At 41.7% G+C, this 26,682-nt stretch overlaps 1 protein-coding gene across 1 annotated transcript; it reads left to right on the top strand.

Annotated features, from left to right (window-relative positions):
* The first annotated feature begins 1,929 nt into the window (after positions 1–1,929).
* On the top strand, positions 1,930–23,487 carry LOC143838974 (visual pigment-like receptor peropsin). Its single transcript, XM_077340894.1, has 6 exons — positions 1,930–2,273; positions 7,795–8,000; positions 16,173–16,272; positions 19,585–19,689; positions 20,749–20,972; positions 22,423–23,487. Exons 1-6 carry the CDS (start codon positions 2,153–2,155, stop codon positions 22,867–22,869), a joined length of 1,203 nt encoding a protein of 400 aa, XP_077197009.1. The 5' UTR covers positions 1,930–2,152; the 3' UTR covers positions 22,870–23,487.
* The last annotated feature ends 3,195 nt before the right edge of the window (positions 23,488–26,682 follow it).

Raw genomic sequence — 26,682 nt, 5'->3', positions numbered from 1 at the left:
TGCATTCAAAGCAAGGGTTGTCTATTGACTTCAAGGGTGATGTATCTTACCTCTTCTTTGTTTTTGGAGACCAGTGCTATGTTTTGCAATTGCATCTCATTCTCAGTTTTTTTCTTTTCCTATTTCAGGATGACAGTTGTTATTATGACAAATAAAGGAAACGCTAGCTGGCAGTAATAGGTAAAACATAGCTGCTAATTTGCCCTGAAGGGTGTGGGTTGCTGTTGTTTTTAATCTTTCTGTGCCTCACTACAATCCCCTAGAACTAAGCCTCCCTGCCTGAGAACACAACAAGCAGGAACAGGCCTTTCCTCTAGACAGGCAGGCAGGTGAGGTGGATTAGCAATAGAGATGTTTTGAGGGAACACAATCTTGGTGATGAGCTCTGATCTGAAGTGTCATCTCTGTGAAAGCCCAGGGTTTTCTTGAATGTATGGACTAATAATTGTCTCTGTTGTGTGTCAAATTGCTAATGGCACATATTCTCCAAAAGCAACATATTTGGGTCAGTGGTAGAAATGCAGATTTGCAGAGGCTGAACCCATGAAGAAGAAGAGTTGGTTCTTATATGCCACTTTTTTCTACTCAAAGGAATCTCAAATCTGCTTTACAATCACCTTCTCTTTCCTCTCCCCACAACAGACACCCTGTGAGGTAGGTGAGGCTGAGAGAGCTCTGATATTACTTGTTGTTCAGAACAGCTTTATCAGTGCTGTGGCAAGCCCAGCTGGATGCACGTGGGGAGTGCAGAATCGAACCTGGCTTGCCAGTTTAGAAGCCGCTGCTTTTAATCACTACACAAAGCGGATACTATAACAATTTGGAAGATCTTCTACATTGTATTCATTATGCAGTTCACAAATACAGGTACCATGTCGCTACCTGCCAGCTGGAGATGCCTGCAGAACTAAAAATTCCACAGGAGTCTTAACTGTGAGTTAAAGATCTTAAAAATTCATTATTACAAGTAAAAACATATATCTAGCTTGAACCAGCTCATTGGTCCATTGACATCAGTACTGCTGTCTACTCAGATAGGCAGTGGCTCTCCAGGGTCTCATGCAGTGGTCTTTCATGTCACCTATGGCCGGATCCTTTAAATGGAGATGCCAAGGTTTGAACTTGGCAACTTCTAAATGCCAAGCAGATACTCTGCCACTAAGCCACAGGCCTATATATATCTGAACTGAAAACCAGTGCTATAGCTGGACTGAAAACCAGAAAAGTATTCATTAAGCACTCTGAATGAATAGATGAAACTGTCTTAGACTGACTCAACAATTTGGTCTGTCAAGGTCATTATATTGCTGACTCTGCCTGGCAGTTAGAACAATGGTTCTCAATTTTTGAAGCAGAACCCATTTCAAGCAAATATTGTTAATTAACGCAGTCACAAGTAAAGAATTTAAATTTATCCTCAGAGTTCTACAAGTTTACTAGATGTTGTGATATCTTGCAATGAGAAAACCCATCAGCTTTTTGGAAATTCTCTTGTCATAAAGCAATGATCTTCAGGACTATGAACGGACAAAGCCATGACTGACTTCATCTTGTTATTCCGTTGTTCCCAATATGTGAAAAAGACAGACAGGAGATATGACATGCTTGTTCTCTATAAATACAGATTTGCAGCAGAGTTCTTCCAGACATCACCTCCAAAATGGTAGCTCTGGGGGAGCTCATAACCCAGCAGCTCAGGTGCCACAGCCAACTTCACAATTCTGACCCCACTGATTGAAGACTGATGTGTTATGGTCATGTAAGTCTACTAAGCCACTGAAAGAGGTTGTGAAATGTTTACTTGATTTTGAAAGGCATTGACTTTGCATTTAATACCTTTAACGTTTATTGACATCCATTTCAGACCGAATACACATAATTGATGAAGAAAAGTAAAGTGTGTGCTTGTATATTGCAGTGCCAGGTAACTGACAAAACCCCGATCTCTTTGCCTACACAGATCACTAGTATTAATAGATAGGATTAGTAAATACAAGCAAGCCAGCAAGCTGCAAATCTCCTTCTTGTCTCCTTGGATTTTCCTCTGCCTCATCAGTCTCACAGCTCAGTTCCAAAGAATATAGCAAGCAGGGGCCATTTTCCCCCCTAGGATTTTGGAAACAGGCAAATTCTGATCCAGAGACTACAGAAAATGTCTTTCTCATTGTCTCCACAAGCTCCATGGAGGAACAACAACATTACCTTTCTGAACAGAGAAACTCCCTTCACAGAACAAGGAGAGACTGTCATTGGCTTCTATCTGCTTGCTCTGGGTATGTACAGGTTGCGCTTTGACTGGGCCACCATAAGCAGAGTTACTCCTTTCTAAGTGTTCGAAGGGTGTATAGGATGGCACCATGAATTAAGTAATTCAAAATTAAACACAAATATAATATGTCACAGGAATGTCTACTGTGTTTTAGGGGGCAAGGTGATATAAACTGAAATTCATTTTCTTTATCCATATGTATAAAGTCAGCATCTTAAAAAACCAAAAATGTAAGTACATGAAAGGGGAGGATGAGAAGAAAAAGGCTGTCAATCAAGTCACAATTCAGGCATACTGAAACACCGGGATATAAACCTGTTAAGTTATACTGATTTCAAGGGACTAATTGTCTTGAGTCCTGCAACTGAACATGCAACATATGATTCAAGCTGCTCTTCAGCCAGACAGAACTGAAGATTTGTTTGGCAAAGCAGATATCTTCTTTATATTGTATGTACACCCATAAAAACAAATATTTGATGCTTCAGAAAACCTGTATGCTAGCTTTGACTAAGTGAAATATGTTTAACTGGTAAAATGATTTATTAAAATATATGCCTCTCGGGGATAAATAAAGGTTTATAGTCTTAGGGGACTAAAAAGAAACAAAATTTACGTTGTGTGGCAAGTTCGCTTTTTTAAACATTGTGCCATAATGGCTGAATTGCTTCGCCTTTCAAAAAGAGCCCCTTAATTACTGCATCTCTAAAGAATACTTTTGATTCCCAACTTAGGTTATTATCATAACACAATCTTTGTATATTTTTGGCACAAGTAGTTGTGCTACTTTTTTTACTCTTTTGCTGCTAACAACTTCCCAAAGATACACATGTGCTGGGGGGTGGGGAGTAGGTATCATGCCCTGTGAGAACAGATTCAGGGTTCAGTGCTTTACATAGCAAGACCAAATAAATTCTGACAAAATGTTTGTTTATTTAGAAATTTTCTATGCCACATCTCCAGATAATCTGCTAAGGCAATTCACAAATTAAAGCATAATAACATCTTTAGCAATTAATGAATTAATTAAAATTCTGCATTAGAAACCCAGCCAGAGCATAAAGATAGCATAAAATGTTGAGCATCTTAAAACAAGGCCTATAGAGCTGTTCTCAAGACACAAGCAGGCTAGACAAAGTATGACACAAGATCAACCCCTTAATTAAAAGTCTAGGTAAAAAGAAAGGTTTTACCCTGTCACCTAAAAGAGATTAGGATTGGGGCCTGGAGAGCACTCCACATATGATGTGATGCTGCTGCTGCCTGCCTCCCATTTCCACCAACCTTATATCTGAAGGCAGAAGCACAGAGAGCAAGGTTTAAGAACATAAGCCCTCCTGTATCAGGCTAATGGTCCATCTGGTCCAGCATCCTGTCTCTGGATGGCCAACAGCAGGGCAGAGAGGCCAAGACCTTCCCCTGATAGAATCATAGAATCATAGAGTTGGAAGGGGCCATACAAGCCATCTAGTCCAACCCCCTGCTCAACACAGGATCAGCCCTAAGCATCCTAAAGCTGGTGGATGAGGTGAAGGAGGTGGGGACCCTAGGGGGAAGTGACCATGTCCTCATGGAATTCCTTTTGAGATGGGGAGGCAAGGAAGCTTGTAGTCAGATGTGGATGTTGGATTTTCATAGGGCAAACTTTAATAAACTCAGAGACATGATGAGTGTCCTACCATGGACGAGAATGCTGGAAGGGAAGGGAGCATGTGAAGGGTGGGCGCTACTCAAACTAGAGCTATTGCATGCTCAATCAATTACTATCCCAGAAAGACGAAAACACTGCAGGAGCTCTAAGAAGCATATTTGGATGAACAGAGAACTTCAAGAGGAACTAAGAAAGAAAAGGAAAATGTTCAGGAAATGGAGGGAAGGACAGAGCTCTAAAGAAGAGTACCTACAGGTTACTAGGCACTGTAGATCAATCAACAGAAAGGCCAAAGCTGAGAGTGAGCTAAGATTGGCCAGAGAAGCCCACTGTAACAAGAAAATATTTTTCAGTTATTTGAGGAGCAAACGTAAAGTAAAGGAGGCAATAGGCCCACTGTTGGGTGCAGATGGACAAACTCTAACGGAGGATGCAGAGAAAGCAGAAAGGCTCAGCGCCTATTTTACATCTGTTTTTTCCCACAGGTCAAAAGGTTTAGGCATATCTAGAGATGGCAGTAGCCAAGAGATAGTGTCTGGGTGGCAGGTTGACATGGACAGAGAGGTTGTTGAGAGGCATTTAGCTGCACTTGATGAGTTCAAATCCCCTGGGCTGGATGAAATGCACCCAAGAGTGCTCAAAGAACTTTCCAGAGAACTTGCACAACCCTTGTCCATCATCTTCAGGACCTCTTTAAGGACTGGAGATGTCCCAGAGGACTGGAAGAGAGCAAACATTATTCCGATCTTCAAAAAAGGGAGGAAGGATGACCCTGGAAACTACAGACCAGTGAGTCTGACCTCTGTTGTGGGAAGATAATGGAGCAGATATTAAAGGGAGCTATCTGCAAACATCTGGAGGACAATTTGGTGATCCAAGCAAGTCAGCATGGATTTGTCTCCAACAGGTCCTGTCAGACCAACGTGGTTTCCTTTTTTGACCAAGTAACAGATTTGCAGGATCATGGAAATTCGGTTGATGCCGTTTACTTGGATTTTAGTAAAGTTTTTGATAAGGTTCCCCATGATGTTCTGATGGATAAATTGAAGGAATGCAATCTGGATTTTCAGATAGTTAGGTGGATAGGGAATTGGTTAGAGAACCGCATTCAAAGAGTTGTTGTCAGTGGTGTTTCATCAGACTGGAGAGAGGTGAGTAGCGGGGTACCTCAGGGCTCGGTGCTCGGCCCAGTACAATATTTATTAATGATCTAGATGAGGGGGTTGAGGGACTGCTCATCAAGTTTGCAGATGACACCAAACTGGGAGGACTGGCAAATACTCCAGAAGATAGAGACAGAGGTCAACGAGATCTGAACACAATGGAAAAATGGGCAAATGAGAACAAGATGCAATTTAATAAAGATAAGTGTAAAGTTCTGCATCTGGGTCAGAAAAATGAAAAGCATGCCTACTGGATGGGGGATACGCTTCTAGGTAACACTGTGTGTGAACGAGACCTTGGGGTACTTGTGGATTGTAAACTAAACATGAGCAGGCAGTGTGATGCAGCGGTAAAAAAGGCAAATGCCATTTGGGGCTGTATCGACAGGGGCATCACATCAAAATCACAAGATGTCATAGTCCCATTGTATACGGCACTGGTCAGACCACACCTGGAGTACTGTGTGCAGTTCTGGAGGCCTCACTTCAAGAAGGACGTAGATAAAATTGAAAGGGTACAGAGGAGAGCGACGAGGATGATCTGGGGCCAAGGGACCAAGCCCTATGAAGATAGATTGAGGGACTTGGGAATGCTCAGCCTGGAGAAAAGGAGGTTGAGAGGGGACATGATAGCCCTCTTTAAATATTTGAAAGGTTGTCACTTAGAGCAGCGGTCTGCAACCTTTCGGCTGCCGCGGACCGCTGCTCCGGAGTGGGGCGAGAGGGCGGCCCGGGGGCCTGTGCACTTGCGGCAGCCCCAGTGCAAACGCGCGTGTGCGGCAGTCCGGGCCGCGGCCCACGGGTTGGGGACCACTGACTTAAAGGAGGGCAGGATGCTGTTTCCGTTGGCTGCAGAGGAAAGACGCGCAGTAATGGGTTTAAACTACAATTACAATGATACAGGCTAGATATCAGGGAAAAAAATTTCACAGTCAGAGTAGTTCAACAGTGGAATAGGCTGCCTGAGGAGGTGGTGAGCTCCCCCTCACTGGCATTCTTCAAGCAAAGGTTGGATACACACTTTTTTTGGATGCTTTAGGATGCTTTGGGCTGATCCTGCATTGCGCAGGGGGTAGGACTAGATGGCCTGTGTGGCACCTTCCAACTCTATTATTCTATACCTATTTCTATACAAATCAGAATACAGGATGATCTTGATAGGCTTGAGAAGTGAGCTAAACTGAATTCAATAGGGACAAATTTAAAGTTCTGCATTTACGTAGGAAAAACCATTTACACCAATATAAGATGGGGGAGACTTGTCTTGGCAGTAGTATGTGTGAAAGGAATCTAGGAATCTTAGTTAACCATACATTGAAGATGTGACTCGGTGGCTAAAAAGGCAAATGGGATTTTAGGCTGTATCAAACAGAGTATTGTGTCCAGATCATGGTACTGCTTTACTGTGTTCTGGTTCGGCCTCACTTGGAGTACTGTGTTCAGTTTTGGGCACCACAGTTGAAGAGGGATGTAGACAAACTGGAGCGTGTCCAGAGGAGGGAAACAAAGATGATGAGTGGGCCTTCTCAGACACTTCATTACGTAAATTTATATGATAAGGTAGTCTTTCAGGAAATCCATGTGGGGCTTTGAAGATCAAACACGGCATTTTGAATTATGTTTTAAAACTAATACTAATCAACGATTGCAGGCTTTGGGTTCAGAAAGAAGAGGTCTTGTGGAGAGACACAAAACACACAATGCAACATTTTGGAATAAAAACCAGGCCACAGCATTCATTGATTACAGACCAAGGAGCATTTACGAAGTAAGGGGGCAGGTCCAAGAAACTGAACAATCTGCCTGTTGCTCTTTATATATCCCACAGTCCAAACTGATGAGGAAAACCCAAAAGTGACACATATTAGTGGTACCACAAGGGTAGCTATCTCTGAGTGATACCATTTGGCATCTAGGGTGAACCTGGGCACAGTCCCCAAGCTGGGGATGCCACATTGTGGCTTAAACCCCCAGATCTCTTAAATGAATCCCCAAAATAGACACAGATGTGCAAAATCATCTAGCCTTGATAGATTAGCATACATATCCATATATCTAGCAAAAGGGGAAGGTGAGTGGAGATCCAAGAAAATGCCATGTTGCCAGTTGCTCTCATCCTCTGTATATACCACTTTACACACACACACACACACACACACACACCGTCATACTATTAATGAAGGCCTGTGACTTCCTCTTCCAAGTATTAGAATTTGGGGAGGTTCAATAGGCTCCAGCTGCAGTAGGAGGCCCATTCCATGAGCTGAACTCTGATTTAGCAATTTGGCTCCAACATCATATTTCTACTGTGAACCGTGTTGGTCTTGGCTTACCATTGTTGTTGGCAACATTATGTTTATACCACCTTGGAGAGCCAGCTTGGTGTAGTGGTTAGGAGTGTGGACTTCTTGGCAGTAGTATGTGTAAAAAGGATCTTGGACTTCTAATCTGGCGAGCTGGGTTCAATTCTGCACTCCCCCACATGCAGCCAGCTCTGTGACCTTGGGCTCACCACAGCATGAGAAAACTGCTCTGACCGGGCAGGAATATCAGGGCTCTTTCAGCCTCACCCACCCCACAGGGTTTGTTGTGGGAAGAGGAAAGGGAAGGCAACTGTAAGCCACTTTGAGCCTCCTTTGGGTAGAGAAAAGCGGCATATAAGACTCAACTCTTCTTCTTCTTCTTCTTCTTCATTTCATTTTCTATTCCAGGTTGGATGTCTTGGTTTGGAAACAGCATTGTGATTTTTGTGTTGTACAAGCAGCGAGCTGTTCTACAGCCCACAGATTACCTAACATTTAACCTGGCCATATCTGATGCTAGTATTTCTATCTTTGGCTATTCCCGAGGCATCATTGAAATCTTTAATGTATTCAGAGATGATGGCTTTCTTATAACATCAATATGGACTTGTCAGGTAAGAACTCAATATTGGTGGGTAATGAAGCTGGGAAAGATAACTCTCGTAGAATCTCTGCTTCTCTCTTTTGTTGTATGTCCCCTCTACTTCTCTCTCTCTTTCCTGTTGTGCTGTTTTAGCTAATTCCAATTGTTGTTCTTCAATTTTGGCTTTTTCTTGCTCTGTCTGAATTTTTGCTAACTTTATTTGTTGTCACTGGATCATGGGAAATATGTGTGAACAACTGTGGATAAAGAGGTTCAATAAAGAGGAAATGTGGGGCACTGATTCCTAAGGGTTCATGCCTCCTATAAAATGGTGAGGGTCCTATTTTAATATTCTGAATAAATACTATGCTTCCCAGACATGCCCTCCCCCCCAAGGAGGGAAATAGAAATCCAGATCTGGCCTGCTGGGTAGGGTGGCATATAAACAAATAAAATAAAAATAAAGAATCCACCAGGACTTGCCTCCAGCTACCAATCAACTGGCAAGTGGAGGCGGACATACCTGTAGAAAGAAGAAGGTCTAAGCCATGTTGCTGGTATTGTACCAGAAATCACAGAAATGACTTACAGGAGTGCACAGGTATTTGTGCAATAATTCTGTGGTGGATGCCAGTTTTACCATACATTTTTTGCCCAAATACCAGAGCATCACCCAGAAGTCACTAGCAAGATGACATCACTTCCCATGTGATGCTGGCAATGTGGCCCTGACCTTTCTTCTAGTAAGTCCCCTCCATCTCCCATAGGTTGCCAGGAGGGACTTGGGAACCCTAATAAACACCTAAATAATTGAACTTGGGCCAGAAACTTGGGTTCTGTGCTGCCAATAGATCAAAGCCTCTAAAGCCATTCTGAGAATTGTGCACACATACAATTCTTTTTCAAATCCCACCAAGTCCAGAGCTCTGTTTATCTTCTCAGGTTGCCTTGCCAGTGTATGTCAAAACTGACCTAGAGGTCCTCAAGGAACAGTTTGTTCACTCAGTGTGTTTAACCTTTTGCCTTTACAGAGTCTGCCAACATGTGGATTAATTAACATCCATGCAAGGGAAGCAACAGGGACTCAGTTTGAACAAATTACTTTTAAAATGATCTTGAACCATTAAAATCTAATTTTTTATTGTATTGTTCTACTCCTTTCTTATCTAAAATTGAGAGCTGAATTCAAAAGCAAAAAAAAAAAGACTATGAACAGATTTTGAGATCTTCAGAAAATATGCAGGATACAGTAACTTATTTTATCTCATTCCTAGGAAACAACAATTGGGACCCCTCTACACACACTAATTTTTGGCTTATGAAATTCTGTAAAAGACCATGTGTCATACTAAACATTAGTCATTTATAAAGTGAGGTTCAAACAGAAGAAGACACTGGAAGATCTATGATTGAATCTCCTTTGTAAATAGATACTGCGAAGGTCCTAATTTGGATAGGTTTTGCAACATGGCGGGAGGCTTTCTCTTGACCTCAAATAGCCTTGTGAAGCTACTATTTGCCTAAAATTGGTGTCAGCATGGTGTCAGCAAGTTTATATCAAATCTATGGAGCTGTTGGAAGTTGGGAAAATACCAACTGCACCATGATTCAAATCTAATCTAGGTCCTCCTTTGACTTCTATTTACAAAGGAAAAACATACCAATGATCTAGTCAAGGATCTATCAGGGTATTATTTGGTTTAGTTCTTTTTTCAAGATGAATAAATGTTTAAGCTATGAACAGGAAGGAAGCATTGTATCTGTGTAATTTAGGGCTCAAAAAATTATTCTGCTGTGATATTCACCCTGGAGTGCTTTAACAAACTGTGGTTTATTTTCTTAACTATAAACTGGGATTATATACATATGAAACGTTTCACAATTTATTAAAGTGTCTTTGTTTGAACATCACAAAAAACTGTAGTTAGATTTCCTAAACTAGTAGGGTTGCCATAGTGGCAGGTTTCCCACCAATCATCCCCATTGTATGCTTATGAATTTACCACAGAGTTTCCAGTGATTCCTGCTGCCCCACCCCCTCAATTCTTTCAGGAAGTCTTCAGGTTCATCTCTTAAACATGATGGATGGAGAAAACAACAAGGGAGTGTGCTAGCCCAAGAATAAACTAGGCCTATTTTATTTGCAAACAAACCAGAGTTTGTTCATTATATACAAATGTAGTCATGGTCCATTCCAGTTTTTAAATAATAGGGAAAATTACTTATTTATATCTAAGGGATGGGATTGTAATGAAGGGGGAAAGGATGTCCATGATACAAGCCTTTACTGGCCCCAGAGAAATAATATTTGGCTGCTCTATAAGTACTACCCCCCTCTATTCCCAGTCACCAGGCATTGAAGCAGCTTAAAAATCTTAAAATACCAAGATGTAGTCAGGAAACTTAACTGAGCTAACTCAAAGTTAGTCCTAAAAATGTCTTGAAACCATTATAGATATCATAGCATTTGGTTGAGTCTCTAGAAGAAGGGACTTCCAGTTATAGAATAGTTACTGTATATTCAGTGTCCGTTATGACACAGATTTAAAGACATGCCTTGCCTGATATCAAAAGTAGTAACAAAACTAGAATTTAACAGCAGTTGAGAATCAGTGATTCTCAAATGTAATAGAATCAGTGATTCTCAAACATAATAGAATAGTAACTGAAGGCCAGATATTCACTGAAATGCTTGCCTATACATAGTTCATTATTCCTAACATTTGTGTGAGATGGAAGTAATTGACAGGCAAACCTTGGATCTGACAGTCCTAAGAGCATTAACAGATAAAACAGGTGGTAAAAATGTTGAGAGTACACACTGTGTAAGTTCATTCAGCTCATTTCAGCATCCTGATTAATGGAATTTCTTCAAGGTAAACTAAATGGCTGAAGACAAAAAGTTCCCTAATGCAGCAAGGGAAACCTAGCCTGGAAACTCTTGCTTGGTCCCCAGCATTCTGTTCCAAAAATTGAGATACTGTAAATATTGAAAAGAATCTTGGCTGCTCTATAACTTCTATGAAAGAATTTCTGTGTTTGAATGATTTGGATGTTCAGTGCTCAATAAAATCATGCTGGAATACTGTAGCAGAAGCAACAAATGCTGTTCTATGCACACCTCTTTCCCACTGTGCAGATCTTATGTCCTAAGCCTCAGGCCCCAAGAATATAGCCCAGTATCTCAAGTGTTGCATAAGTAACTGTTTTGTTTTATTTCCCTTGTCCATCTTTAAAAATACATTCTTTCTGTGATTGATGGAGACTGCAGTGTGAATCCATAACACCATTTTCAAACATCTCTTTTAATAGAATAATTTTCCTTCAATCAGCTACCTTGTTTATGTTGGTAATTCTACAATTAAAATGTAATTTTAAAAAATTAACATTTAAACAACCCCATAATTAAAATAACCAGAGAAAATGGGAAATGGGACCGCTACTAAAACAGCAGCAAAACGGACAATCAAATCAGGATATGTAATAAACCCAGCCTAAAATCACAATTAATCCCAAAGTTTTTGAAATTAAAAATTCTTGACTAGTCTTCTAAAACAACAATGAATCGGCTAGGTGAGCTTACCATGGGAGAGAAGTGCAGTGCCTAGTATCACCAAGAGACTCTCCATCCATGCATAGTTAGCTTCAGAAGGTCATGGCACTAATTAAGAGTCTCATAAAGTGACCTCACTATATTAGGTGAAGTACAGTGGCAGCAGAAGACAGTTCCTGAAGTTGTGATAAAAAGCACTGTTTCCTTATCATATATAAATTTAGTCTGAAATGCTATGTATATTTTCTTGGGAGCAAGCCTTAAAACAAATAAGGCAATTATTCCAGTAAACAAACTGGTCAGACCACACATCATATTCCTTGTACTGATAATGAATGCTAGTGTCCAAGATAAAGACAGCATTGAAATGCTATTGTTGCTAGAATTACTAAAATACACAAACATATCTTGAAAGTATGTCTGCAGAATGCACAGGGATTATCCTTTTCTTTTCATTTTATTCCCTTAATAGCTCATTGATTTCTAAATCTTGAATAACAGAAAACCTTTGTGTTCTTAATTTGGAGGGGGGGAATAAAAGGGATAAAAGGACTGAGACAATTTTGCTACTGCCAAAGTAATCTTAGGATCATTATCTCTGATAAAATAAAAGATTTCAAAGTATAGGGAAGTGCCTGATCCATAGTAAGTGGTTTAATGTAGTAATCCCTAATATTCTAATAATAATAATAATAATAATAATAATAATAATAATAATAATAATAATAATAATAATAATAATAATAATAATAATGGCATTCAAGCAGAACATGAAAAAATTGTCACTCATTAAGGGCTCAAGAACAAATTGTATCAGAACAAGGCCTGTTTTTAAAATCATCCTTGTAAAATCATAGCAGGTAAAATATTTAATTTTGCAAATAAAAAAAGATGATGAGGAATTGGTTCTTATATGTCGCTATTCTCTACCCAAAGGAGTCTCAAATCGCCTTCCCTTTCCTCTCCCCACAACAGACACCCTGTGAGGTGGGTGAGGCTGAGAGAGCCCTGATATCACTGCTTGGTCAGAACAGCTCTATCATGGCTGTGACGAGCCTAAAGTCACCCAGCTGGCTGCATGTGGGGGAGCAGAGAATCAAACTCAACTCACCAGATTAAAAGCTCCTACTCTTAACCGCTAGAGGGCGTCACCCCAAGGGTCAGACATGACCCGGTGCTTGCACAGGGGATACCTTTACCTTTACCTTTACTCTTAAACACTCCACCAAGCTGGCTACAGTAGCATGGAGTAGTTAAATAATGTATACAAAGGTGTAAAATCTCAGGAGAGAAATAATGACGGGCAAGGCTGAACAAACTCAATGAGCTCTGAATAGCTAATTTTCATAATCAGTTCCTTTAAACTCACCTTTTAATCAGAGGAAAGACTTTTGTTTTACCCGTGTTTACCCATGTCATCAGTAATCAGAGGTGTCATCAACAGCTTTCATCCAACCCGACTGAAAAGTTTCCCATTTCAGGGCAGCTAAGATGGCATCCTCAACAAATAAAGAAAAAAGTCTGAGTCTCAGATTAAAGACACAAAATCATGCTTTTGCTTCCAGGGATATGTGACCGAATTCTGTCTAGATGACAACATTTGAGGTGCAGCATGATAAATTTAACAGAATGAGGGGAAACCTCTCTCCTCTTAAATGCCTGCACAGTTCTCGGAATGTACTTTTCTCCCTTATAATGAATGAACCTAATTAAAGCATTAGGACAGGGTTTTGCTTTATTAACAGCCACTCTAAGCTGGAGATTCCAGGATAAGTCTGTCAACAATAGAATTCCTGAATAGGAGGTCTTAACTTGCTCAATATCGAACCAGTTGAAAGACCACTGTAACACACACACAGTCTCTTGTTTTGCTGAAGACAAAGATAATAGATTTCAGATAGTTAAATCACTAAGCTTTCTCACAGACACTAATTGGAAAAGATTCACAAGGGCTTTTAAAGACCTACTTTAGTGCAAGACAAAATAACTGTATAGAACAAAAATGGAACATAGGAATAATCACTATCTAAATTTTCTCTTAAATGAGCAAAACATCAAGAATACTAATATTTCACAGGAATTTTCTCAGTGCTCCTTAAAATTACTCAATTGTTCCATCTGAAAAATCAGAAAAAGTCCCCTGAGAAGAAGAGAGAGAGATAAAACCTCCTGGATTATCTCCCCCAGATTTACCCCCCCCCCAACTTCATGTCTCTAACCTACTGAAATTTATAATTGGAATTCTGAAACAAAATGATGGTTAAATAATCTAATTAGCTAAAAGGAAAACCTCAGTTCATGGAAATGTCCACATTTGAATAATGTGGCTAATTGTAGTTTGTTGAAGAGGTTCATTTTCAACTTTGGCCTTTTGCATTTGAAATGGGGGAAGGAGAGCACAAGTCTGATAATTAAGCAGGTTTGTGCCTAGTTAAAAAACACATTTGTTCATGATGTCTGAGCATTTATTTTTACTCAATGACCAAAAGAGCTAATCCATTAATAGTGCCAAACCAAACATAATTTGTTCTCATAATATCAGGACTCAGACACTGTAATCTGCTTGTATCCGGAGCCATTGCTGTTTACTATTAAGCTAAAGTACTTTCGGCCTTAGAAACCCTGAAAGTATGGGATTATTTCAGTAACATATTGCTGAAGAACAGTGAGCTACTTGGTAGAGATATGAAACATTCTTTGTCACTAACAATACAAAAGATTAATATTCAGTTTTATGTTTATGTATGCAACCATAATTCATGGTGAGATGGGCCTTATGATCTGGTGTATATGTTAGGAAACTAAATCTGGTACTGCTTTCTTAACCCTGATACATCAATCAGGACCAAAATATACAAACTTACAGCATTCATGATGTTAAATGGCATATTTCTGCATAGTCACTTATGTATGTTTCACCCATAAATACGAAAATATGAGAGCTGCTGGTTATGCTCTAACAGTACTAAGGCTCTTGGCTGCCTGCATAATATCCTCAATCTGGAAATCATACTCCTTAATCCCAGATGTCCAGAAGCAAACAAGGATTGGGAACAAGTGCTCTGCACACAGGCAGACACCTTCCTTTTATTCCATCTCATTTAAAGGTATTTGGGAGACTGAACAATCATGCCCAGATCACAATCTGTGGGCTACTTTATGCATTTAACAAGCAGGGTGTCTAGCTGTATAAGAGGTGTCTTACGGCTGATAGGGAGGAACTGATGTTGCTGTAAAGACTAGCACTCATCTGTCCGTCTGTCTGCCAGCCTGCCTAATATTTAAGGCTAAGGCTCTTTTTCTCTCTAAAAGTAGGAAGTAATGCTATAAAAGGTTGCTCTAAATATTTTTGTTGCCAGGGTCACCTAATAGAAGGGCAGCTAAAGGCTTAAAATTTCTGGGGCACTTTTCACATTGGGGAGCCAAGAAGCTACAGAATGCACTACTGATGTACAATAAATTCAGCAGCAGCTTTGTTGAGGGTAAGAGGAGGGAGAAATGAGAGAGACTAATTTCTCTCTCATCCTCATAGAATCATAGAATCATAGAGTTGGGAGGGACCTCCAAGCTCTTCTAGTCCAACCCACTGCACTATGCAGGACACTCACAACTACCTGCCCACCCACAATAACCCCACTTTCATACCCGTGATCCCCACCACACCAAAAATCTCCAGAATTAAGCCTGGCCTGGAGGAAATTCACCTACTAACCCACATTGATGATCAGCAATTCACTGGGTATGCAAGGAAGGGCCACAAGAGGCAAACACTGGCAAATCCCTTCCTGTCCACCCACTTACAATCTGCCTAAATTCATAAAATCAGCATTTCTGTCAGATGACTATCTAGCCTCTGCTTTAAAACCTCCAAAGAAGGAGAACCCACCATCTCCCAAGGAAGCCTATTCCACTGAGGAATCACTCTAAGCTGTCAGGAACTTCTTCCAGATGTTTAGTTGGAAATTCTTTTGGATTAATTTCAACCCATTGGTTCTGGTCTGCCCCCCTGGGGCAACAGAAAACAACTCTGCACCATCCTTAGTACCCTTCAAGTATTTGAAGATGGTTATCATATCACCTCTTAGTAGTCTTCTCTCCAGGCTAATCAGGCCAAGCTCCCTCAACCTTTCATCATATGACTTGGTCTCCAAACCCCTTAACATCTCTGCAGCCATCCTCTGGACATGCTCCAGTTTCTCTACATCTTATTTTAAATGAACTGATCCACACAACACTGTGCATCCCTAGTTCTGAGATGCCTACCTGTTCACTGATCATATAGATTAGAGATCCCCAACCTGTGGGCCGCGGACCACATGTGGTTCTTCGACTAATTGGAGGTGGGCCCTGAAGGACGCCTTCTCCCCCCCCCCGGCCCTTTACTTCATCCCCTCCCCCAGCCCTTTACAACACACTTCATTGATGTGGCGTGTCTGTATCTTATTTTGAAGGGATGCTTAAACATTACCATAGCGACCAGAGAGCATTAGGTCAGTGGTTGAGAGTAGAGGAGTAAACTACCCCCCCCCCACCGGGCCTCAGTAAAAGGCGTTGAGTGGTCCCCAGTGATAAAAAGGTTGGGGACCACTGATATAGATGATAACTTCCCTTGATTTGAACTAACAACCTCCTTTGCTCTGTTTTCCCCAGATTGATGGATTTCTGACATTTTTGTTTGGTCTTGCTAGCATTAATACACTCACAGTGATAAGTCTGACTCGCTACGTAAGAGGCTGCCACCCCAGTAAAGGTAAGATGTTTCAAACACATCTTATGTGATTTGCTGTATTAAAGCCTGATTTACTTTCTCATAGATTTAGAAAAGCCAAATAATTTAGCAGTATACTACCATAGGAAATCAGTCTCATTGTTCACTGTTTGGACACCTTGTGTATATGCAGAGATTATTGGAATATGCAAGATCTGCAGAGTGCATAATTGAACAAAATATAAAGGGTGTCCATCAGGGGGCATTGGAGGAGATATATATTTAGCATAGACAGAATAAGAACTTAATGATTTTCAAATTATCTCCTCCAGTCCTGAATGGCTCAACAGGAGACTTCCTGCTTTTTGAGTATCTTTCCTCCCTGCTGACCTACCAAATAGCAATTAAACAACAGAATGACTGCAAACAACAGCTAGCTAGATAATTAGATCTCTGTCTCTCTGTATCTATAGATAGTTGTTTCTCTTCATAAATAAAATAATTTTATTCTTTAAGCAACTTGTAGCTGCAGTCTCTCTGCATATTCAAACTCTGCCAACTGGGTTCTGGGCTGCAAAATAAAGTAGATAGTGTTTGAGGTGAAGAGAAGAGGGGGGAAAATAACACTTAGCATAACTACCTATTCAATAGGTTCACAGAAGGTAACTTCCTGATTTGGAGAGAGAGAATGAAAAGCCACCTGCTATAGATGGATCTGTGGCATGCTGTTAGAGACCCCAGACTTGGAGATGACCAGCAGGCAGAACAAGAGACTTGGAGTTCTAATAACGAGAAGGCCTGAGGAGCCTTGATCAAAGTTTGACTGACAGAGATGTTTTAAGAGTCTTGCAAATGCAAACAGCAAAAGCAGTCTGGTCAGAATTAGAATGGCTTTATGTTAATTCATCTCTGAAAGTCAGCTTTATATACAAAAGAAACTATTTAGCATTAGAATGTCAGAGGGATGCAATTTTTGTGGCCATTCCAAGTAACTAGTTGAACAATTCTGATATGCTGGCAAAGAGATTCTAGCACAGGATTTGGTTGTGTTAATTTTAATTTGTTTGCCAAAAAATTATGAAAATGCTGTATCCTTAATTGAAGCAAGAGGCAAACTGTCTCTAACTGAAATAACCAACCTGAAGTCATAAACAGTTTGAGGACTACAGTGACAGAGCTGAATCAAGTGTCAAGGAAATGGCTCTAAATAAAAACAGCAAGAATAACACGATTTGCCACTCATGTGGAAAAAACTTTTAATGGATTGCAATGCTTCCAAGCAGACAGGTGCCTTTCAAAAACAGACCAGAATGAAGAGTTTTATACAGCCATCCTTAAGAAAGTGCCATGGATTGGCCTAAGGTGCAACCAAGAGTGACATATGGTATTTAGACAGTGCATGCTCCATGCACCTGTCTGGATACATAGCCTTTTTTGAAACTCTGGATGAAGATAAGAAAGAGACTTGAAGTGTGGCAAATGGAAGGTCTGTTGCTACAAAAGGGGTTAGGTCAGGAACAGTGAAATGTAAGCTACCAAATGGACAAATTAGAGAGGTCCTCTTTGAAAATTGCCTATATGTATCAAAACTGGCAAACAACCTGATTTCAATAAGAGTGTTTGCACAAAAGAATTGGTAATATCATTTGGGGGGAAATGTTTCATTAAACAAAAGGAGAAATTGATTAAAACTGGGAGGCCATGTGCCTTAGACAAATGTATGTAGAGTACAAACTTGAGTAAACATTGTGATCAAGTTTTTAGGCTGTGGCACAGACATCTTAAACATCCTTAACACGCCCGCGGCGTGGGCGCCGCAGACTAAATAAAGGGCTAAGCCCTTTGGGGGAGGAGTTAGGGCAGGCTTTGTCCGTGATGAGGAAGGGGCCTGATTGGCCCCTTCCTCTGGACAGACCATCGGCCGGGCCAATCGGCAGGCGCAAAGCCTGCCGATTGGCCCGGCCGATTCCCGCCCTTCCAACAAGGAAGCAACTGCGAGCCGCGCAGAGCACGGCTCACAGTTGCTTCCTTGCCGCCGGCCTGACGCGGCGAGAGGCGCAAAGCGCCTCTCGCCGCATCATGCCACCGGCCGAGGCAGCCCCCGGCAGCTGCACTCCGCGCGACTGCTGGGGGCTGCCTGCCCTAGCACCCGCTGCATTAGTCGCAGCGGGCTTGATTACTAGTAGAAATAATAATGCTATTAAGAGCCAGAGCCTGACCAGGGACATACAGATAATCAAAGGCAATATTGAGAGAGATTGCATACAGGGTATTCAAGAAAAAGAAACCAAACCCAGTTTTAGTACAAGTAATGAGAGAAGCCAGACAAAGCACCCTTTGGAACTATTCATAGTGATGTATATGGCCCAATAAAGACAGAGAAGCCCCTGTGGGAATATAATTTATCGAAGTATACAGTCACCTACTTAATCAAGTTGAAAATCAAAGTATGGGAGAAAAAAGGTATATGTTGCAATGGTAAATATAATGTTCCAGAGAAATCCATTGGCCATTTGCACAGACAATGGAAGAGAATATATGAGTCATGGCATGGAGGACTACTAAAGAAGGAATAGAAGGAACAGAGCATCCATAGACTCCAGAACAAAATGGCATAGAAGAAAGAATCTGTCCCTAACCAAGATACTCAGGTGCATGCTCCTAGAAGCACAGCTATCTGAAAAATACCGGGGAGAAGTAATTAACATTGCTACCCACCAACATTGCCAGAAGAATGCTGTATGACCTATGGTATGGACACAGATAGAGTATGAAACATTTGAGGGTGTTTGGGTAAAAATCTGCACCTATGTTCCCAAGGAGAAACAAAGCAAAATGGACATGAGAGCTGAGCAAGGTATTTTTGTAGCATATATATACATGTTGTGTTAAAATTTTAAATGGTGCAAAGCCATTTATTCATAACTTATTTTTGTCAAGGATAGCTTTTTTTTTTTTAGTGAGGACATTGCTGAAACATTAAATGCTGTAACAGTGAAAAACAAATATATGCTTGCAGGTTTTCTTGAGTCTCATTTTGACCAGTTATCTATGTCATTAACAGGCAAGGCCTGAAACAATAAGGTTCAAAAGCAGAATGCAGTGTTCTTCCAATATTTTGTTGAGTGTTCACTGGGAGACAGGATTGGGCTGTGGGTGTAGTTATATGGTGTATTTATGTGATTGACATTTCATCTTTGTAATCGATGCAATTTTTGGAAATTATATGAAGGTAATTGAATTTGTGGTCTTCCACATTTATAGATCTAAGTTTCTTGATTCCAGTTGGATGTCTTAATTATATTATTGTAAAGTGTGATACATGTCAGCAGCATGTGCTGTTTTGTGTTTCAGTGCATTGTATCAGCAACAGCAGCATCTCTGTGATCCTTGTCTTTATATGGGTATCAGCTTTCTTCTGGTCAGTAGCTCCGGTTCTGGGATGGGGCAGTTATACAGGTAATACCCTGGGGTTGAATTAGATATCTATAGTAATCTAGTAATTTATTTTCCCAGATGGACACTGGTATTTAAGAGAATAGTTGCATTTCTATGATTTACTTAGAGTAGACAAATTGAATTTCAGGGTTCTAAAATTATATGATCTAGAACCAGCTATTTAAAGCAGTCATCTATTTCAGGCAATTCCAAAAAGCCTGGTTGAGAAAGCCAGCAGTAGGTCAACCTTGAGCTCATGGTAAGAGGAGGTGCAGCAACTAAGCGGAATCTCTTAACAGCAACATAGGCACAGACAGAGTTGTTGGTGGAAGCAACCCAGTTTGTTTTCAGCACCCCTAGAGAGTCAAAAGAGCCTCGTGGTGCAGAGTGATAAGGCAGCAGACATGCAGTCTGAAGCTGTCTGACCATGAGGCTGGGAGTTCAATCCCAGCAGCCGGCTCAAGGTTGACTCAGCTTCCATCCTTCCGAGGTCGGTAAAATGAGTACCCAGCTTGCTGGGGGGTAAACGGTAATGACTGGGGAAGGCACCGGCAAACCACCCTGTATTGAGTCTACCATGAAAACGCTAGAGGGCGTCACCCCAAGGGTCAGACATGACTCGGTGCTTGCACAGGGGATGCCTTTACCTTTAGAGAGTCAAAGCAAAGGAACAAACAAAGACTTGGGATACATTCCACACAGGTTAGATAATTCACTTTCAATGTGCTTTTGCAGGTTGATTTTCCTGAATGAAACAAAAAAATCTAATTCTAAAATACATTAAGCTGCAGGGCTTTTCTAAACCTCCTCTCCCCCAGGACTAACCTGAAGGAAGAGAAGGGGTCTGCAAGTCCACTCCTTCTCAGTAGCCATTAAGGATTATGGTGAATCTAGGCCATTTATAAGTCAGAGATCATGGAAAAGATATTATAGTAAAACCTATTGTTGTATTTATTACAGTTCATTAAGTCACTGCAATAAACTTTTCCCTTAAGAATTCTAGGCTGGAGACCCCTCTTAAAGGATTAGAAACTTGTATTAATCATTTTTTAAAAAATAACCAAATTATATTTTTCCTAGATCGCATGTATGGAACGTGTGAAATAGATTGGGCAAAAGCCAGCTTTTCAGCAATCTACAAGGCCTACATAGTGTCCATTTTCATCTGCTGTTTCTTTCTACCTGTGACTATCATGCTTTTCTCATATGTGTCCATCATCAATACCGTCAAGTCAAGCCATGCATTAAGTGGAATGGGCGATCCAACTGACAGGCAGAGGCGCACAGAACGAAGCGTCACAAGGGTCAGTCTAGAAATTTTAAAAGTGCATATCCAAAACAGATCAGTTGTCTTCTTTTCCAGTCTACAGCTTCCAAATTTGACCTAATAGTATAAAATAAAGAAAATGAAAAATTGGTAACTGAATCATGGAGGGGAACAAAGAAAAATAGAGATTGAGGGGAAAAATAATGAATCTTTTATGGATAATCCATGGCTGAAGTGTCCATGCTCCAAACCATTCATGCCTGGATGCAGTCTTCAGCCAAGCCTATAGTTAGCTGGATGAGAAGCTGCACGTGCAAATGCATTCTGTATATACGATCCCCTTCCAGTCCAAATTCCAGGAATGCAAATGTGGGAAAAGCTAAAATCCCATCAGAACATAAGAAGAGCCTTGCTGGAACAGGCCAATAGTCTGTCTAGTCCAGCAATCTTTCTTACATGGTGGCCATCCTGTTCCTCTGGGGAGCCAATAACAGGGCAGAGAGCCCGAGGGTTTCCCCTAATGTTGCCTCCTGGTTCTGGGATTCAGATGCTTAGTGTTTCTGAATGTGGAAGTTCCCCTCAGCCACTATGGCTAGTCACCATAGATAAACATCTCCTCCATGCATCTATCTAATCCCCTCTGAAAAATTCCTGTGTCCATCACTACATCCTCTGGCAGCAAATTTCACTTTTTAAAAATTCTCTCTGCGTAAAGTAGTATTCCCTTTTTCTGTCCTGAACCTACAGCCCATCAGTTTCATTGGTTCATTGGTTCTAGTTTTCAGGATTCTAGTATTCAAGTTCTAGTATTCAGGGAGAGGGAGAAAAATTTCTCTTTCTCAGGTCTCCACCCCATGCATAATTTTATAAACCTCTACCATGTGTTCTCCCCCCCCCAGTCATTTTTTGTCTAAAGGGAGATGCTCCAAACCCCCAGTTATCTTGGTCGCCCTCCTCTGTGCTTTTTTCAAGGTCTGCAATGTCCTTTTGGGGATACGATGACCAGAACTGTACACAGTCTTCCAAATGAGGCCGCTCCAGAAATCTACGCAGGGACATAATAATACTGGCCCTTTTATTCTCCCTCCCAACTATCAGAATGCAGGAAAGCCCAGTAAGCAGCATTATGTGAGAGCTACTTGGGAGGTAAATATAAGAAGGGGTGGGCTAGGATTCCCCCATCTCACGAAAGAGCAGCTGCCAGAGCTCCTGCTTCCTCCCCCATTCTTGCTTATTTCTGGCAACTGAGAGAGCAGTCCGCAGAGGCCATTGCGTTCACTGATCCCCAGTGTAAAACGCCAGCAGTCTAAAAGGGACACGCAAGCTAAGAGAAAGAGGATGGTCCAGGGGTCAAGAAGTGTATCGTATTTCCATGATTCCAGTTAACCCGCTGACACAACTCGGCCTTTTCGACGGTCCCTTCTGTCTGATGCGGTGTGTGTGTGTGCGTGAATGGATGGTTCTCACTGTTTTCTCCTCTCCTGTAGGTGTCCGTAGTCATTTGCACAGCCTTTATCACTGCATGGTCTCCCTACGCCGTCAGCTCTATGTGGTCTGCCTGTGGCTCCCCTGTGCCGCATCTCACCAGCATCCTTGCCAGTCTCTTTGCAAAGTCGGCCAGTTTCTACAACCCCATCATTTACTTTGGAATGAGTTCCAAATTCCGGCGGGACATTTTGATTTTGCTGCACTGTGCTAGAGAGATTAAGGATCCCGTGAAACTCAAACGGTTCAAGAATCTCAGGCAGAAGCAGGAGATGTTGCCTTCTCAGATGGAAGAGAAATATACGGAAAATGTGCAGCCTGCCCTGAGTCCCGATTCTGGAGTGGGGAGTCGTTCCAACACCCCTCCTCCTGTCAACAGGGAGGCCTATCTTAGTGCTTTTGAGATGTCATCCTCCAACAATCCTAACATTGAATGTGTTCGACTGTGAACACTCTGGGCATATGCAGCACACAGCGGGTGAACATAACACAGACTATCTCCCAGGCACTTTTAGCTCCCTCTTTTCCCCTAGCACTAGTGACACACCCGTATGGGTGTAGCTCAAACACAAAAGTGGGAGGCAAATCTAGCACAAGTGAAGGTTTGTTTCTCCACAGCTGTGCAAAGTGAGTGAAAGGCTGCTTGGCTTGTGGGTTTTGCTTTGTTCTGTTTTGTAGGAATTGTTCCCTTTACATTTAAGAACAAGTGCATAGAATTTAAATTAGATGTCGCATAATATTCTTCCATTTTACTCTTTGTCCAGAATACCAGTTTTATTCAGTTTCGTTCCCAGCTTTGACAAGGCATTTATTTCTTCACGGATCTGCAGAAGACAGGACTTGTAGCCAGCCGCAATGCTATCCCACAAGCAGCCTCTAGAGGGTGGCCATTAGCTAATGATCTCCCGATGGGAGACTAAACATTTCACATCCCTGGGAAGCCGCTGCTTGTGCTCCTGACAACAGAACCTGCCTTTCATTTGAAGGCTTCTGGAGTCACAACTGAGTCTTAGTTCTGTAGCAAGGGCTGCACCCTGAGATAGTCTGCATACTGTAAACTATGCGGCTTTCTACGATACCCGGCATTCCTCTAATTACTGTTGTTGCAATACTGGCCGTAGGTATTTTTTTCACCTGCTGTGGGAAGTCAAAATGCTGCCTTCCCCATGTTTGTTTTGAAAGTGATGGCAGGTGGAAGAGGCAAGAAATCCAATGACTGAAGCAGCTTGATTTTGTTTGTGGGAAAAGCTGGGCCTCTCTTTTGGTGACTGATAAAATTGCCTTTTATTTTTAAACATTCCTCAGCCAAGCAAAACAAGATCCCCTTAATTTTGGAGATGCTGAACATGCGGATAGAACTCTCCCAACTCAGTTAAGGAAGGCATACTTTGGGACTGTTCTTAAGCAAACAGGAACCCACAATAAAGTGCTGGGGATTGTTTTGAGCTTGTCCCTTAAGCCCAGCTTGACCTCCAAACAGCAACAAGGGCATATATTGCAGAGCCAGGGAAGAGCAGGCCATGAGCACTTGTGTCAGATCTCTACTCCCCCTTAGTGTCATCTTTACACATTTTCCCTTCCATTACATTCCTTCCATTTAATTCCACTTCCATCTTGCCCCCAAGAAATGGTCACTTCACCATCCCCAAAGCATCTTCCTATTCTCTATCCCCCCCGAAACCCTCACCCCATATCATTCCCTCTGCCTGTAACAGCCCTTCTACCCTACCTCTCCTGAGCATTTCCTGCTACTGTTTGTTCCCCTCCCCACCCTCACTTTGCCCAGCCACCCTTCCTTTACCTTCACAACTCAATCAATCAATCAATCAATCAAATACCTTTATTGGCACAATCATAACAAAACATCTATATAAAAGACAAGGTGATTTATATAGCTGTTATGATTATACCAATAAAAGTGATTGATTGATTGATTGATTGATTGATAGAGATGTGAAGGTAAAGGAAGCACTTCCTTTACCTTCACATCTCTATCATCCCAATTCCAAACCTGCCCCCAAGGCCCATTCTCCCCTGTGGTCCTAGCTCCTGCTCCATTTAACACCCATTCCCAGCCTCCTCCCTGCTTGTTGTTCTCCTCAGCTGCCTCTACAGCACCCTTCAAGTGCCTATTCCGTCAGCCCTTTCTTACATGTTCTCATTTTGCCTCTTCCCTACTCTTGCTCATCTTGCTCCACATCTCATCTCTTTAACTTCCTCCCATTGGACACCCCACTCCTTGTTTCCAAGGTTGCCATTCCCCAGTTGGGGTCTGAAGATCCCCCAGTTTTGCATGTCTCCCCCACCTGGTTAAGGACTTTAAGAAACTGGAGAAAATAACCCCACACAGAGATTCATTTATGCCGAGTTCCGTCCATCACTCTCTCCTGCTTCCTTCCCCAGGGCTTGTGTTTGTGCAGCCAAATGGAAGAGCTCTTGCCTAAGGTCTCCTCCTGCTTGGGGGAGGGGCAGGAAAGAGAGAACGTGAGTCTGGGTGAGAGACAACAAAATTGGAGTCCCATCCGTGGTACCTTTAAGACCAACAACGTTTTATTTCAGGTATATATACTTTGGTGTGTGTGCACAGTTCTTCAGAATGAGGGGTGGGGAGATTCTTCTGATAAGCACAATTTACTTTGAGATCACTCTGCTCTGCTATTTGAGACTTGATCTCTCCGAAAAAGTCTCCTGGAAAATGCCCTCCCCACCAGCACCATGCACGAACCTGGCAACTCTGTTCGTTTCATATCACTGTAAGCCATCCCCAATTTAATCACTCTCCATTTCCAACACCTCCTCTTTTTTTAGCTTCTTCCACTCATCACCAATTTTCATCTGTACTAAAAGCCCCTTGAGAGGACTTGGGGATAAAGGAAATGGCATTCTGCTCCTTCTGGTCCCACTTCCTCCCATGCTGGCTCTACCTCCACTTCCCCACCATTGTCTTTCCACTCATCATGGACATCACAGCCTTCTGAACCACCAAGAGGACCCTGCACAACACCAGGACCTCTGCCTACATACGCATCCAAGCATTAGGCAACCCATCTGGTGCTTGATGCTTGGGAGGAGCACAAAAACCTAACCAAGTTCCTTGCTGTATTGAAACAGTCTGGTATGAATTTTCTTGCCATTCTGAGATGACCTTGGAATGTCCAAGGTTGTCTCAGAATGGCAAGAAAATTCTTACCAGGCTGTTTCAATACAGCAAGGAACTTGGTCAGGTTTTTATGTTGCATGCTGAAGGTAATCTCCCCCTTTTCTTTCTTTCTTTCTTTCTTTCTTTCTTTCTTTCTTTCTTTCTTTCTTTCTTTCTTTCTTTCTTTCTTTCTTTCTTTCTTTCTTTCTTTCTTTCTTTCTTTCTGCTAATTAGATATTTTCATCAAATCCGGGGTTGTTTTTTTTTACTTTGCAGAGGTATCAGTTGTAGTCAATGCTAAACCATTTTTGTATTTTTTTTAAATCCAAATGGAGACCAGTGTTGGCTACTAGATAAAAGAAAAGGCAACCTGCCAATGCTCATGAAAGTTCATATAACTGTACAATGGTGCTAAAACTAGACAGGCATTGCCATTATCTCAGAGCCAAGCTACACATTATGGTAGCCATGGGTCCAAATGGCCACTGCCAATGCTGTTTTAGAAGGAAATTCAGTTTTTTAAAAATGGCCATGCTGTGGCAGGACCCAGTGATTGTTTCCACTCAGTCTACCTACCCATAGCTTTCCAAAGCCAAAACAGCATTTGGCATGGAAAAAAACCATGCGGGTGGGCGTGTTCACCTGGTGATGCCACAGTGTAGGAGAAAAGAGGAACAAGGTGCAAGGTTGAACTGTTTTATTAGATCTTCTAGATCCCTATGTGTTTTGCTGTATGATTTGTCAGGGGATCTTACATAGAACCTTCTCTGGCTCCCACCTTGAACAACTTGCAGTCTCATATAGTGATCTAAAAGAGCTTAATAAACTTCTCAGCCTTGTACTTTGCTCCTCTTTTCCCCTACCTACCTCCTCTTTTTCCCTACCTTCTTCCTGCCACCACAGTATAGGTCTGATCAAGCTCCCATAGCAATTTTTAAATGTCTCTAAAATAGCATCAACAGCCATGGCTTGGACATGAGCTTTGGTTCTCAGAGTCCCAGACTTTCACTGTGGTCGAACACAGAAGAGAGTACACATCTACTTCTGCCAGAGAGTCCTTAAATTGCCTGGTATCAGAACTGGACTATCTAATCATAATACCTGCTCTGTAAAGGGCATCAGT

The sequence above is a fragment of the Paroedura picta genome, chromosome 1 (genome assembly GCF_049243985.1).
Source record: "Paroedura picta isolate Pp20150507F chromosome 1, Ppicta_v3.0, whole genome shotgun sequence".
NCBI classification, from domain to species: domain Eukaryota; kingdom Metazoa; phylum Chordata; class Lepidosauria; order Squamata; family Gekkonidae; genus Paroedura; species Paroedura picta.
Note: the sequence above shows the minus strand (reverse complement) of the source record. Positions and strands in the feature narration are given on the sequence as shown.